The sequence below is a fragment of the Mesocricetus auratus genome, unplaced genomic scaffold, assembly GCF_017639785.1.
Source record: "Mesocricetus auratus isolate SY011 unplaced genomic scaffold, BCM_Maur_2.0 Super-Scaffold_100025, whole genome shotgun sequence".
In the NCBI taxonomy this organism is placed as follows: Eukaryota; Metazoa; Chordata; class Mammalia; order Rodentia; family Cricetidae; genus Mesocricetus; species Mesocricetus auratus.
In genome coordinates, this window is record NW_024429206.1 from 12,325,361 (window position 1) to 12,341,874 (window position 16,514).

General features: G+C 45.0%; 1 protein-coding gene across 2 annotated transcripts in view; it reads right to left on the reverse strand.

Moving 5' to 3' along the window:
• The window catches only part of Ptpn11 (protein tyrosine phosphatase non-receptor type 11), a 61,147-nt gene that overhangs the window by 40,486 nt on the left and 4,147 nt on the right, over window positions 1–16,514 (reverse strand). For both annotated transcript variants that reach the window (XM_040731607.1, XM_040731606.1), the window contains exon 2: window positions 2,807–2,929. In XM_040731607.1, the coding sequence (XP_040587541.1) occupies window positions 2,807–2,929 (123 nt within the window). The remainder of the gene's footprint in view (window positions 1–2,806; window positions 2,930–16,514) is intronic.

Below are 16,514 nucleotides of genomic sequence, written 5' to 3' on the forward strand. Positions count from 1 at the left end.
CACATTCAGTAGAAGATTTCACCCAAACATTGGAACAAACCCCCTGAAAAGATTTAACCATCCCTGAAACTGAAGGTCAAATAATCCCATCAACTATGCCAACCTACAGCATGGTGTGTGCCTGTGCCCTGGGTAGCTCCCATTTAGAATGACTGGCCTATTTTACAGTATAGGTTAAATGACAACAAGTACTGTCTTTAACAATCAAGGACACACTGTTAAAGTTGAAATCAAAATACCCACTTACCTCGATGTCCAGCAAATCCACTCCTAATCATTTTTGCCCAAAGGCAATAAAAATAGATATCAAAAGACTTTTAAAAACAGACAAATAAATGACAGAAACTCAAAATATTTATCACAAAAATATACCAATAGTCAGGTACTTGGAAGGCTAAGGCAGATGGACACTGGGCTATAGAGCAAGACCATGTTTAAAATAAATAAGAAATTTTAAAGGCTTGATTTTAAATATATAAATAATGCCTAAAAAGTATAGTGATGCCGGGCGGTGGTGGCGCACGCCTTTAATCCCAGCACTCAGGAGGCAGAGGCAGGCGGATCTCTGTGAGTTCAAGGCCGGGCTGGACCGACAGCCTCCAAAACAATACAGAGAAACCCTGTCGCATAAAACCAAAACAAAAAAAAGTATAGTGATGCACACTTATAATCCCAGCACTTAGGAGTTTGAGGCAGGAGGGTGAGAAGTTTAAAGACAGCCTTTGGTACATGAGATCATGTCTCAAAAACAAAACAAAAAGATCCAATAACAAAAATCAACAGGGCCAGAGGGGGAGTGATGGTACTCGCCTTTAATCCCAGCACTTGGGAGGCAGAGGCAGGCAAACTGAGTTTGAGGCCAGCATGGTCTGCAGAGTGAGTTCCAGGACATGCCTGTTATACACAGAGAACCCCTGTCTCAGGGAAGAAAAAAAAAAAAATCAACCAGGGCCCAGTGCGATGGTTTAATCGCTAAAGGGAGATTGTGACACACATGGTGGTGGAAGCAGAAAACTAACTCCCAAAGCTGTCCTCCAACCTATACATTCATACACACACACACACACACACACACACACCAAATACATGTAAAAAAAATGTTTTCTTAAAAAATAATCTGGGGGAAAAAAATCTGGGGGTATTGAGCTGCCTCAGCATGAAAAACCTGACAACCTAAACCTAGCTCCTGGGAGCCACAGAAACTGTGGCAGGAGGAGGCAACTGTGAAGCACACACATCACACACACAGCAGTAAACAAGTATATTCAAACCTAACGAATAATACAGAAGTCTGCCATGCACTCCCTAGTGGGTGACACTGTCCAGGCAGTGCGAGCATCTCTTCTATGTAAGGCTCAGGCTAAAGTCCTACAGACTCCCTTACTCACAGCTTTCTTTCAAAAGGCTGAAGGAGCTGGCATGGTATGGAGTGTGCCTGTATTCCTGACACAAAGCAAGTAGATCTCTGTGAATTCAAGGCCAACCTGGTCTATATATCAAGTTCTAGGCCAGCCAGTACTCCCTAGTAAACCCTGTGTCATAAATAAATGAACAAACAAGTAAATGAGTAAATAAGTGAACAAGGAAACAGATACTTCCTAAGTCTCAATGGAAAGTCTAAATAAATCCTCAAGGACATAAGTTACTCATCTCTTTATGTGAAAAGTAGTATCTATAAAATCAAATCCATATACTTCAGTTTGAACAGCCAGAATGGGCATATAGAAAACGTCATCTAGAAAACTCTCAGACTCCTACTCAAAGGGACCGTGAGGATGCATTACCCTCTCCCAAGGATTGAAAAAACACCAAAGCCTCCCAATGTCCACTGCTAGAAGAATGGAGAAGCTAGTATGTTTGCACCACTTGACCACTGAGTAGCCATTACAATGAACAGCTAGATGTCCCAGCATGCAACTCAAACAGCACGTCAATGGATGTATGAATTACAGAATGATTAATATGCTGAGAACACAAGTGCAACACATCAGGAGGATCCATGCAACCTCTGGACAATGGCTTCCTCTGGAGAAAGGAGGGGCACAGGACTGGGCAGGGGACTCAAGGAGACCACAACTTCCTCACAGAGGTTTTCGCTCTTGACAAAGGAAAGTGGTGTGAAGAACCTTACAAAGGCTGTTCCCCCAGACAAAACCCACAGCAGAAAAGAAATACACAGAAGGCAGGTCAGAGCCTGGAGGCTCCAGTGTATCTCTCTGCCCAAGGTATGCTTGGCCCCTGCTGTGAACAGAAGCCCAATGGTCCTTTCCACAGCTTCCTGAGGCTATGAGTCTGAGGGACCTTGAAAGGCATGGGAACAGGGTTAGAGTGCTGGCTGCTCTTCCTGGGGACCAGGGTTCAGTTCCTAGCACCCACATGGTGGCTCACAACTGTCTGTGACTCCAGTTCCAAGGGATCTGATGTCCTCTTCTAGTCTCTGTGGGCACCAAGCACACACAGGGAGAACACACATACATACATACATACATACATGCATGCATACCATTCATACACATAAAATCTTAAGGCCAGGTGTTGGTGGCGCACGCCTTTAATTTCAGCAGTTTGAGGCCAGCCTTGTCTACAAACAGGATCCAAAACAATAGAAAGAAACCCTGCCTCGAAAAACCAAAGAAAATAAAATAAAATCTTTAAAAAGAGAGCATAGGAACTGGCCAGTGCCCTGAGTGGCTCCACAGTGCAGCAGACGGGCCTTCAAACTCTGTGGGGAGGGCTGAGGCAGCCTAATGTGGCCTCGACCTTCCTCTAGAAACACCCTGAGTGTCCTTTTTACCTTCCAACTTACCTAACAGACAGAGTGAAGTCTCCAGGGTTACTCTTGCTGGGCCTTGCCAAAAAACTGCCATCCACTCCTCTGGTCAGCAGGAGATTCTCTGCCTCCACACCAGTGATGTTGGGGTGAAACCATCTGGAAGGAAGGAAGGTGACACTGAGAACCAGAGACCTCAGTAGCACCCACACCACCACAGCTGAGTGCACTCACAGCCAGCTTCTGGCGAGCCCTTTCCCTTTCCTCCCTAGTCCCGTTTCCTGGGTGGGACACGGGGCTCCTGCCATGGGGCAGGCACCGGAGGTGGGAGAAGGGCATGGCCAGTGGGGCTGGGCTGCTCACACGACACCGACATACTGGTGGGTTTGTCATCCACATGGTCAAGAAATTATCTGCACGGAACGAAACCAGACAACACAAACAACTTCATGAATAAGGACAGGTGCTGAGGCTCATAAGAGCCAGGTTCTGTCTCACTGCTAGAAAGGCAGAGGAAAGAACCAGAACACTGGCAGGGTACCAGACTGCAAGCTCAACATTCTAATATGTGTGTGGAGGTAAATACACAAAATATAAACAGAACAAGGTATTTCTAGAAATAACTGTAAGCTGCCTCACCACAGAATACTTGTTCAAAAAAAAAAATCTGAGAATTTAACAGAGTTTTTTCTTTTCAACAGAAGTCACTATGTAACCGAGGCTAGTCTAGAACTTGAACTCTCCCACTTTCAGCCTCTAGTATAAGACACAGGTGCACACCATGCCAGCAGCAGACACTACCTTACTCAACTGGCAGTGTCACCTGTCAAGGTAGCAAACTGCATGCTTCTGGACCCCACACTGAGAACTTCAAATACAATGTCCTTTAAAAGACAAAAGTGACAACTGTGTACAGCATTGGCTTCAAAGGATTCCCCCCCAGTTTCCAGCAAGTTCTCCTTCTTGTGGCTGAAGAGATGGGTCAGCGGTTAAAAGTGCTTATTGTGCCGGGCATTGGTGGCGCACGCCTTTAATCCCAGCACTCGGGAGGCAGAGACAGGAGGATCGCTGTGAGTTCGAGACCAGCCTGGTCTACCGAGTGAGTTCCAGGACAGGCTCCAAAACAATACAGAGAAACCTTGTTTCGAAAAACAACAACAACAACAAAAAAAAAAGAGTGCTTATTGTTCTTGCAAAGGAACCTGAGTTTAGCTTCCCCCAGCACCTACACAATGACTAACAACAATCTGTAACTTAGCTCCAGCAGATATGATTTCCTCTTCTGCCCTCCAAGGGCACCCCTACTCATCTGATAGCATATCACACACACACACACACACACACACACACACACACACACACACACACACACACACACACAGGATACTTAAATAAAATATTTAAGACCTCCATCACAGACTTCAAATCACCAAGACTCAAATGAATGGATGCTAAAGCTAAATGACCTGTGTCTTTAGAGGCTGGCATTTCTAAATACTCCCAGAAAATAAGAGTCCACATTAAATGTTAGGATCCAAGGCCAGGGACTGTACCCAAGTGGCAGAGTGTTTGTCTAGCATGAATGGGGCCCTGGGTTCCACCTCAGTACTGCATTATGGATAAACCACAAAAACAGGGGGTGGGGTACACATCCAAATCTCAGTACTTGAGAGGTGGAGGTCGTTCTCAGTGACAGCCTAAGCTATATGAGACCCTATCTCAAAAAAAGTGGGGCGGTGGTGGCCTTTAGTCCCAGGACTTGGGAGACAGAAGCAGATGGATCTCAGTGAGTTCGAGTTTGAGACCAATGGATTCCAGGACAGCCAGGACTGTTACACAAAAGCAAAACAAAACAAAACAAAAACAAAAAGCTTTTTGTGTACTACTGGGAATAGGAATCAGGGCCCTCCCTAAACACGATAAACATGTGCTCTCCCACTGAGTTTCATTCCCAGTTCCTAAGGTAACAACTGGTCAGACCTGGGAAGAGTGAAGAGTGTGGTGATATACTGTTTATGATTTATTAAAGCTTGCCTGAGGATTCAGAAAGCAAAGTCAGCCACAAGCCATAGAAGTCAGGCACACACCTTTAATCTCAGCAGCCAGAAGCTAGGAGGTAGTGGTATACACCTTTAATCCTAGTATTCAGGATTAAGAGACGGCTCTCTGTGAGTTCAAGGTCACCCAGATCTACTCAAGAGTGAATCAATCTAGAGAAGAATTATAGCTCACACCTTTAATCCCAACATTAGGGAAGTATATAAAAGAGAAGCAATGTCTCAGAGAGGCATTCTATCTCCAGACACACTGAAGAGAGGCAGCAGTTTGAGACTTGGTGAAGAGCTCGTGTGTGGATCAGCCCTCTTAACCTGAGCTAGAGGTGAGAGCTAGTGGCCGACTGCCTTGCTTTTCTGATCTTCAGCTTGAAGCTTGAACCCCAATATCAGTCTCTCTTATTATTTGTGTTACAGAAGAGTGAGGCAAAGACACTGCCTGCTAGTCACTGAGTGCCTGGTCCCCGGTAAGCAGCAATGTGAACTGCCTGTCTTTATAATCATGCGCATGCTCTGTTCTAACAACATGCAAACTGGAACTGAAGTCACCAGAGCAGTCCCACAAGGACATCACTGCAGCATCTAACCAGCTTCAGAGAGCTCGAACATCATTCTGATTAACCTCCTGTATGAGAAAATCTCAAGACTCAAGTCAAAAGAACAAAATAGGAGTTGACTGTCTACTCCTCCCTCTGAGAGCTGGTCAAAAGAGCCAGAGAGAATTTCACCTAGGGATACAATGACCCTGGTTAACAAAGCCTATTAACCCAGCACCAGATTCTTTTGTATTCAGAAGGATCATTTGGGCCATCTAAGGTTTTTTGGTTTTGTTTAAAAGAAAAAAGAATGCCAGGTGGTGGCTCCCCATACCTTTAATCTCAGTATTCAGGAGGCAGAGGCAAGTGGATTTCTGCATTCTAGGACAGCCTGGTCTACAGAGAGTTCCAGGATGGCCAGGGCTACAAAGAAACCCTTTCTTGAAAAACAAAACAAAGAAAAAAGTCTTAGCTGCAGCTTCTCTGAAATGCGGTTCCCATCTAGTTCCCAAAGGAGTCAAGAAGCAGTTAACAGCAAGCTTCCAGTTCTACAGTGTTTCAAAAGGCATAACAGTACTCTTGCCTTATCCACACCAGCTAATAATTAGTATATTTTTGTTTGTTTGTTTGGTTGGTTGGTTGGTTTTTCGAGACAGGGTTTCTCTGTATTGTTTTGGAGCCTGTACTGGCACTCACTCAGTAGACCAAACTGGCTTCGTAACTCACAGAGATCTGCCTGCCTCTGCCTCCCGAGTGCTGGGATTAAAGGCGTACGCCACCAATACCCAGCTAATAATTAGTATATTAAATGTCTTTTACTCTTGTCTGCCAAACCTCTATGTTCCTTGGTGTGGTTGTCTACAGCTGAGAGGCATGAACACCTTCTATTTAAAACAAACAAAGAAGGACCCTAGAGCTTGCAGGCCAGACACTCTAGCCAAAACCTTGTGGAGACGGTTTCTCCACTTTTATGCAGACTGTAGATTCAGTGAGAAACCCTCTCTCAAAACTAAGGTCACCTGTGAGAAACTCAGCACTGCACACACAAGAAGGAATGCAACTAGCGGGCGTTGGTGGCGCACGCCTTTAATACCAGCAATCAGGAGGCAGAGGCAGGCGGATCTCTGTGAGTTCAAGGCCAGCCTGGTCTACAGAGCAAGTTCCAGGACAGCCTCCAAAACAATACAGAGAAACCCTGTCTCGAAAAACCAAAAAAAAAAAGGAATGCAACTTTTAACCTACAACCTGAAGGTCTTCCTGTAGTACATTCTTTTTCCTGAGTACAGAATATTCTACTGTATAAATGTGCCACCACAGTCAAATCCCTGGTGTAAGAGGTTTATGTAGTTGCTTTGGTTACTCACATCTGTAATATTAGTGCTCAGGAGGCTGAGGCAGGTAGATCTTTGTGAGACAGAGGCCAAACTAGGCAACACCACAAGCCTGTCTCAAAAAACCAAAAGGACAGTCAAGGACAGTAGTGCTCATGTGCAATCTAACATTCATGAGGCAGAGTACAATCCAGCCTTGTCTACACAGCAAGTTCCAGGCTAGCCAGGGCTACATAGCCCGACCTTATCTCAGAAATAAAGAAAGAAAGGAATGAAAGAAGGAAGGAGGAGGGAAGGGTACCCCATGACAGTGCTGCACTCATCTTTGGACACATTCGTATATGAACATTAGATTTTTAGAAATTAAAACAGTCAGTGAGATGACTCAGCAGGTAAAGTGTTTGCTTGCTGCTCAAGCCTGGCACTCCTTGATCCCTGGAACCCACGTAAAGGTGGAAGAGAACCAGTGATAAAACCACCCTCTGACCTCCACATGCACCATGGCAAGCATGCTCCCCTCCACAATACAATAACAACCAATTTATCAATAAAATGCTTAAGTAATTTTTCAGCTGTATTTTGCCTTAAGACAGGGCTGCTCTGTTGCCAGGCAACACTGAGCTTGAAGATCCCTGTCTCTATCTTCCAAGTGTTGAAGTTACAACATGTGTCATTAGGCCCACTTTTAGGGATTCTCTTGTGTGGGCATGTGTGGCAGACACGTGCTAAACACTGGGCTGTATCCCCAGCATGGTGACAAATACTGCTGATTACCCTGACAAGGTGCACCTTGCACAGACATTCCGTCCCTCACCTTTACCAACACTGCATGAATTATCAAGCCCTGACTGCGCCCCTGACCAGTGGAAAGTGGCTTCATGTCAATTTGCATTTCTTTGACACCTTTCCATCAATTTCCTGAGTTGTCAGCGTCTTATCCATTTTTTTTTAAGACGGGGCCTCCTGAGTTCAAGCTAGCTCTTAACTCTACATATAGCTGAAATGACCTTGAATCTTGATCCTCTTGCCTCACCTCACCCCCTGAGTGCTGGAACTTTTCCTCCCTTTTGAAGTTTCCTCTTATTAATATGTAGAAGCCTGTGACATAACCAGAAAATTATCCTTAGCTACAAGTGAGGCAGGTATCTCCTGCTTTTGTACCCTTTTCCTCGGCTGTTTTTTCCTATAGAAGTTCCTCTTGACAGAGTTAAATTTGTGAGATTTTTCCATTGTGGGTTCTGAGTTTCCTGCCACGCTCAGAGAAGAATCTGAGTGAACACTGTCGTGCAATGGAAGGCGTCAATACAAAGACAGTGGCATGCACGGGCCAGCTCAGAGACTCAGCTTTGGAGCAGAGCACTGACTGCAGTGAGAAGAAAACACTCACAGGCTGGCGAGACGGTTCAGTGCGTTAAAGGAGCTTGCCATCATGGCTGACCATCTGACTTTGGTCCTGAGGACCCACACGGTGAAAGGAGAAAACAGACTCCCACAAATTGTCCTCTAATTTTCACATGTGTCATGGCACCCATGTGCCCTCCCCCAAAGTGTACAAACACAGGCACACGCACAAATATGCACACACCTAGACAGACAGACAGGCTAGTGAGGCAGCTCAGCGGGTAAAAGCACTTACTGTCAATCCTGGCAGACAGAGTCAGAGCCCTAAAACCAACACTGAAGAATCATCATCTTTCCAATGCTGTCCTCTGACACACACACATACACTTTCTCATTCATAAAATAAGAAAGCAAATTTTTAAAATAAAGTCATAAAAATTTTAATAAAAAAAAGAGAACACAGTAAAGTCACAGGTTTTAATGGATCCCCATTGCCTCTGTGCTCTGGTGACCTCTGTGGTGTCCATGTGTGGCTTCCAAGCATGCTTTTCCTCTGCACAGTCAGACAGCCCACCGACCTTCCCAGTGAGTCCCACACTTCCCCTGGGTGACACACAGCTCGGTGTCTAATCACAGACCTCCACAGCGGCCACACTCAAGGCTGGACCAGCAGTTCCATGGAAGTAGGGAACTGAAGATGTGTCTATTTCTTTCTCAGTGGACCCCAGATGCTTGCAAAGGGCTAATGTATTCTGGAGTCAGAATCTCACTCTGCAGCCCAGGAGGCTCTGGAGCCTGTCTTCCTGCCTCAGTCTCCCCAGTTCTGTAACATGGGAATGCAACACTCAATGGAGCCAGCAGCTCCAGCTGATAACACAGAATGGCTATTGATTCTAGTACATCCCTTATACTGGACACACGCAGCTAATGAAGCAACTGAAGAAACGTTAAGAATTTGGACTGAGCCGGGCATACCTTTGATCCCAGCACTTGGGAGGCAGAGGCAGGTGGATCTATGAGTTCAAGGTCAGTCTGGTCTACAGAGAGTTCCAGGACAGCCAAGGCTACATAAAGAAACCCTGTCATGAAAAAAACCAGGAATTAAAAAAAAAAAGGAAGGCCGGGCGTTGGTGGCGCACGCCTTTAATCCCAGCACTCGGGAGGCAGAGGCAGGCGGATCTCTGTGAGTTGGAGGCCAGCCTGGTCTACAGAGGGAGTTCCAGGACAGCCTCCAAAGCCACAGAGAAACCCTGTCTCAAAAAACCAAAAAAAAAAAAAAAAAACCAAACAAACAAACAAAAAAACAAACAAACAAATAAAATAACACTAACCCTGGAACCCTAAACCCAAACCTGACCCAAAAATAAAATTTGGAGCCAACATCTGTGATGCCAGTCCCAGGAGATCCAATGCCCTCTTCTGGCTTCCTCAGGCACATGGTACATAGACATACACGCAGAATATCCATACACATAAAAATAAATAAAATTTTGTAAAAATTGCTAAAATTTGGAGCCAAGCATGGTGGTAAACACCTGTAACACCAGCTCTCAGAAGGGAAAGGTGGACGCACCCATAGCTTGGAGCCAGGCCGGGCTACACAGAAAGATACCATCTCCAGAACATATAACATACAGGTGAATAAAAACTGTTTTCATAAAGGCTGTCAGAAGGGCTAAAGAGATGACTCCACACAGAGTGACAGCACTGGAGTTCAGTTCTCTGCACCCACATCAGACAGCTCACAACCACCTGCCACTCCAATTCAGGGGAACCAATGTCCTCTTCTGGCCTCCCAAGGCACCTGTACAAGTAGATATATACATACATGTAGAGCACACATATACACATAAATGAAAACTTTTAAATCTTTCAAAGGCATAAGGTAGATAGATTATAGAAAGCTTGCCTAAGTATGCATAAGGCTCTGGGTTTAAGCACCAAAACTGAACAGGAAAAAAACAAGGAAAACATACTCTTTTTTCTTGGGAGGGGTCTCAAGACAGGATTTCTCTGTGTAGCCTTGGCTGTCCTGGAACTCTAGCCTCGAACTCACAGAGATCCACTGCCTCTGCCTCCCTGAGGGCTGGGATTAAAGGCTTGCACCACCACTGCCTGGCTGGAAAACACTGTTAAATATTTTAGCAATAGTTGTAACTATATATGTAACTTACCCTGAATGTTCAGAAAAGTATTACAAAATACTATGTATCTGTAGATGTGCTAATCTTTTTTTTTTTTTTTTTTTTTGGTTTTTCCAGACAGGGTTTCTCTGTATTATTTTAGAGGCTGTCCTGGAACTCACTCTGTAGACCAGGCTGAGATGTGCTGCTCTTAAGATCAAGAGAACTTGTTTTCAATTCTCAGCAGCCTCTGGCCTCTGTGGACACCTGTGCTCACATTCGCAGACCCATATTAAACACACACACACACACACACACACACACACACACACACACACACACACACACACACACGGTGGTGGTGCACACCTTTAACCCCAGCCTGGTCTATAGTGCAAGTTCCAGGACAGGCTCCAAAGCTACAAAGAAACCCTGTCTCGAAAAACCAAAAAGAAAAAGACAATACACAATTTAAAAAATAAATAAAGATCTTAAGTTCAAAATAAATTCCAAAGAAAAAGCTATATTTTTTAAAGTTTCAAATTATAATATAAATTTTAAAAGGGTTGTATATTTTTTAAACTTTGTTTTTTTGTTTTGGGGTTTTGTTTTGCTGTGTCTTGTGTAAGACACAGTCTCACTGTGTAACTCACGCTGGCCTCCAACTGGCAATCCTTCTGCCTCAGCCTCACATGCGATCTGAAATCAAAGTTAATCATTAGTATTCTACTTTAGGGGAAGGTGAACCTCACCCTGGCTACTTCAGTCTCCTCTCTTCCCTAGAGCCCCACTACAGACACAGAGGTGGGTGTGGTGTGGAGGGCCTGTGATAACTGCTTCAGGGCCTCAGGTGAGTCCAGTAAACATCCCTTTCCCCCTCAGCAGTACCAGAAGCAGGCAATAAGGCAGGTGGCCCTTGGCTTACCCTTCTATTAAATAAACTGCAGTATTTCATTTACAACTTGTAATTATGCCCGTCCTGTTATTAAGGGTGAGCTGATGAGTGCTGTTTCCAGGGGAACCATAGAAACCATTATTTAGTGCAGAGGACCAACAAAGGAAAGGGTTAATAAGCACTGGTTTCCCGCTGTTGTTGCTGGTGAATCTCCTGAGGGACGGAGCTCTTATACGTAATTATGATCATTTCCCACAAGCTGTTCCATGTGTCATTTCAGTTCCACTATCTTTCCAGACACTTCGCTTCTATGTGGCTCTGGGGCTGTCCCTATGGTATTTCAAATAGATCTTTACTTATCGAAGTTTCCATGCCATAAGCCATCCCCTTGAGCTTGAATATACATTAAACCCCGGCTCTTAGGTAATTTTTCAAAAAGCATTTCTGATGACCAAAGCCTTTCCCTCAACTATATGGACAATAAGATAATTCTGTGGTTGGCAGCATGCTGACTAGTGAGGAATAGTGAATCCAGCTGCTGAGAATTCCATTGAGAAGATGCAGAGAAATGATGGGATCCATAGGAATGTGTATTTCTAGGGCTGGCCTCCAGGGTTTATTATTATGTGTGTGTAGTGTATGTACATGAATATAGCTGCATGCCACAGTGTACTACAGAAGTCAGAGGACAAATCCTGGGAGTCCATGCTCTCCTTCACAGTGGGGGCCAGGCCTGCATTCAGTGGTCAGGCCAGGCGTGTGCAGCCTTCAACTGGACCCAGAACTTGTTTTTTGTTCCGGGGAATTAATTCTGGTTTTGTTTTGTTTTAAGGCAAGGATTCCACTAGCCCAAGCTGGCTAGCCTCAAACTTCTGATCCTCCTGCCTCTACCACCCAGGTGTTATGACTGTAAGCCTGGACCACTCAAGACTGACTCAACTACTTCGGACATTAGATACTGAAACCAACAAGTCTCCAAATAGCTCTTCCTCCCACCTTCTGCCTAGCACAATTTACCACAGTAGAGACTAGCCCACAAACCAGCCACATCTGTACCACCATGGAGCTGTGTCTGTGTTATCTGAGGAAGGGTTTATCAATGAAGTGATTGATACTAAGTGACCAAGAAGACACAGGATGGCTGGGGTATGGCTCGGTGAAAGAGTTTACACTAGGCATGTGAAGCCTGTGTTTAATCCCAGTGCCACAATATAATACAGTAAAATTCAAAGACGCTGGAAGAGGAAAAAGTGATAGCTTTTCTCTTGCTCATTCTAAGGCTTGCCACCCATGCCATCTCTGGTAACCACCTATATTTATTAAGGATCACACATGGCACAGCAGTGGTACATGCCTGTAATCACAGCACCTGGAAAGCAGACAGGTGGATCGCCACGATTTCAAAACCAGCCTGTGAGCCACAGACCAGTCACAGTTATGTAGTGAGTCCCCGTCTCAAAAACAAAGAATATCTGGTAATGAATGTCACAAGTGGACTCCAGCCATCACAGAAAGATGCACCTGCACCGAGCATCCCCCGCAGAAGTATTCATAAAAGAGCCTCAGGACAGAGAGATCTCTGCGAGTTTGAGGTCAGCCTGATCTACAGAGTTGTGTTCCAGGATAGCCAGGGTTACACAGAGAAACCCAGTCTCAAAAAAAAAGTCTCAAGTCAGTGTCTGAAACAGGCTTTAGAACTTGCTACACAGAAGTCCTCTGCTGGATGATCTTGAAGAAATAACACGCATAATCCTGCAAGAGTTACAAACTCAAGCCAGGTGGAAGCCCAGAACTCAGGATTGTAAGTTCAAAGTCAGCTCTGCTACACAGCAAGTTCTAGAGGTCAGCCTGGGGTACATGAGACTGTCTGAAAACACCAAACACACAAAACCTGACATGATAGTACACTTCTATAATCCCAGCAGTGGCAAGGTGGAGGGAAGAGGATGAGAAGTTCAAGGTTACCCTCTGTACAGAGAATGGGACTTGCTTGAGCTCTGAGACCCTGCCTCAAAAAAACTAAAAAAGTTTTTTTAAATATATAAACCAAAACTATTTAAAGGGGAATTCAAAGAGAATCCAAATCCTGGATTAGGGTTCAGGCATGTACGTTAGTGGTAGAGCACTTGTCTGACATGCAGGAAGTCCTTGACTCAATCCTCAGCACTGCAGCAATTAATTAACTAGTTAATTAATTAAAATACAGAGCTCTGCTCTTTGTGGGTAGGAACCTGTGTCAAGTGGGGAAATGTTGTAATTTAATCTTTTTTTTTTTTTGAGTTAGGGTCTCTCTAATGTGATCCTCACTGTCCTGGAGCTTGCTACGTAGATAAGATGGCCTCAAACTCAGAGATCCTACTGCCTCTACCTCCCAAGTGCTGAGATTAAAGGTGTGTGCCACCACATGATAATAATAGATATAATTTAATAAAAACAAATGCTGATGAAACAACAGGCAACATGATATTTGTTCTCTGAGAGCCTCCCACCCCCAGGAATACAGGAAGAGCAGCTGCAATGAAGAAGGAGTTAAAGTTAGAGGTCTACAGTCTATTTTCAGCCCCTTGCCAGCAAGTAAGTGACCCTGCTCTACCTTTCTCGACTCTGGCCCCCACTGTCTTGCAGAGGAAGCACTCTGTGCAGATGGCAATAGTCCTCTTCCCTGGTTAAATGTGAGTATTCTGTAGGAAAAGGTTAAGTCATGGAGAAAGGTAGTCATTAGGGACAGCAATCTAAGCAAGACACTACAAAAAAAGTGGCAAGAATAGCTCTTTTGGGGCAGCAGACACTCTATCCATATAAATCACTGTGGGGTAGCAGACACTCTGTCATACAAATCTGTCTTCTCCTGAAGTCTCACTGGTCAGCATCTCCACTCTGATGATGAGGCAATAAAAGTAAACAGCTCCAAAGTCTCTTTCCAGAGTGCTTCTCCCTCACTTCAAAGCCTTGTTTGTCTGATCTCGCTGAACCCCCTCCTGCAATTCTGTCTTCCCAGGAGCCAGAAGGATATTTTTAAACAGCTCATGCCACACCCCATCACATCCTTCTATGGTTTTTCATTGCTCTAGGTGCACATGACACTGAAGACCTTAGGAATCCCCACAGGGCTGGGGGGTGTAGCGCAGTGAGCGAGGACAGGCTGAGCAGGCACAAGCCCTAGGCTCCATCTCCAGCACAAGAAAGGGAAAAAGGGTTCCTTGGTGGTCCAACCCTACCCCACATGAACCCCTAGTCTCACAGGCCCTGCACGTGCTCAACCCACACCCAGCTCAGCACTCTTACAGCACTGTTCCTTGGACCTGGAACACTCAGTGCCTAGCACAGGAGCTGGTATACAGTAATCCCACCCTGAATTCAGTCACCCATGAGTAGAGCATGCCCACAATTGCTAAGGAGACTGAAGCAGGAGGGTCTCGAGTCCCAATGTGTCTGGGTTAAGTGAGACGCTGCCTCTCTAAATAAATAAGCCAGGCATGATGGCACACACCTATAATCCCAGCACTATGGAGGCAGAGGAAGGAGGATCACAAGTTCAAAGACATCTTATGCTGCATGTAAAGTTTTAGACCAGTTAGGCTACATGAGACCCATCACAATGACAAAATAAACTAGTCCGTGAATGACAGTTTCACCACTGTGGGCTGATACAATAAGAAGGACTTGTTATAGCATGTTTCTAGTTCATTTTTAAGGCCGTATCTGCCTATGCCCAGACTAGCCTCAAGTTCACAGCAACTCTCCTGCCTCAAGTTCACAGCAACTCTACTGGGTGCTGGGATTACAGGTGTGCACCACCAAATCTGGAATGATCTTTAGATAATTCTAAAAAATAGACTATGTGGGGGGCTGGAGAGATGGCTCAGAGGTTAAGAGCACTGACTGCTCTTCCAGAGGTCTTGAGTTCAATTCCCAGCAACCACATGGTAGCTGACAACCATCTACAATTCAATCTGGTGTATATGTAATAAATAAATAAAATCTTTAAAAAAAAAAGGGAAGCGTTTAAAAAAAATAGACTATGTGGACTTGAATGTTTGCCTAGTATATTCGAGACTCTGCATTCAATCCCAGCACCACAAGAATGGAAGCGGAGTATGGTAGCACACACTTGTAATGCCGGCACTCAGGGGAGGCTGAGGCAGGGGGATTCTTAGTCTGAGACCAACCTCAACTACAGAGACACGTTGTCTCTAAACGAGTTAATTAACAGACTGTGTGTGCAAGTGGACAGGTATATATACACATACACAACTGCACATATGTGTATATCACAATATGTACAAACAAACATATTCTACACAGTACATCACACGCTGATCAACTGTAGAACTGGTTTTATCCACTAATGTAGTGCTGGTAAAGAAATCAGGCTCTGCCATAAACTCAATGCCCCTTGCAAAGATGCACAATTCACAGAGCATTTCCCATGTCAGCTCTGCCAAGTACCACAGCACCTTTGCCAAACGCACAGGACACTCAATGTCACAATAATGAATCGGGCTGCACTTTAGAGCACTGGAACCCATTTGAGGACTCTCAAGCACTGGTACAATTCAAAACTCCCCTGCCATCTGCCCTTCCCCTAGAAAACATCAGTCTCCGATGGCAAGTACCCCCTGTTTTCTGAAGCAAAAAGCAATCAGCTCAGTGCCACTATCATTCTGTGGCTGCCTGACCACATCCACCAGGGCCTGCTAGTGACAATTACAAACACGATGTGGCTCTGTCACTCCAAGATCATGTGCATCCCCTAACAGTGTGCAGGTTGAGTGTGAGGAAGAATGTAAAGCAACTGGTACAGCCCAGGCTCTTGGGAACTCCAGCCCAAACCCTGGCTTTCTATCGCACCACAACATGAATAAAGACCGTGGGACGCCACTGGAGAAGCACGGGGACTGCTGGTTTTCAGCAGCACAAGCTTACAAGCTTACTTACTCCCCCAGGAGATAAACTAATGAGGCTGCCAGGGAGCACCTGGGACAAAATGTACTTGACCTGCAATGACAAACCAGAACCCTCCAGTCTGAGGACATCTCAACTATCCACCCTTAGCTCAAGTCATCACATGTATCTTTTGGAGGAACAAAAGCCAACTGAAGGAAGAAGGCTTCAAAAGACAGGCAGTTTCATCAGCTGAGTGAGGGCAAGGTAGGGCAAATTTTAACACCTAAGTTCATTATTCTCTCAGCTGGATTCCCCAGGACAAATCATTTAATTAATCCACGATTCAGTTTCCCTTCCTTAAAGGTTGAGAAGCCAACATACTGAATGTACCAACATGCTGGTTACTAACTGCTCGCAGAGATCTAAAGCCTACAGACACTAATCAAAATGAACTAGCTGAAGGCTGGGGGTGGTTGCACACACTTTTATTCCCAGCATTCAAGAGGCAGGTAGATCTCTGTGAGCCCAAGGTCACCTGCTCTACATAGAAAGGTCTAGTCCACTTGTGTGACATAGT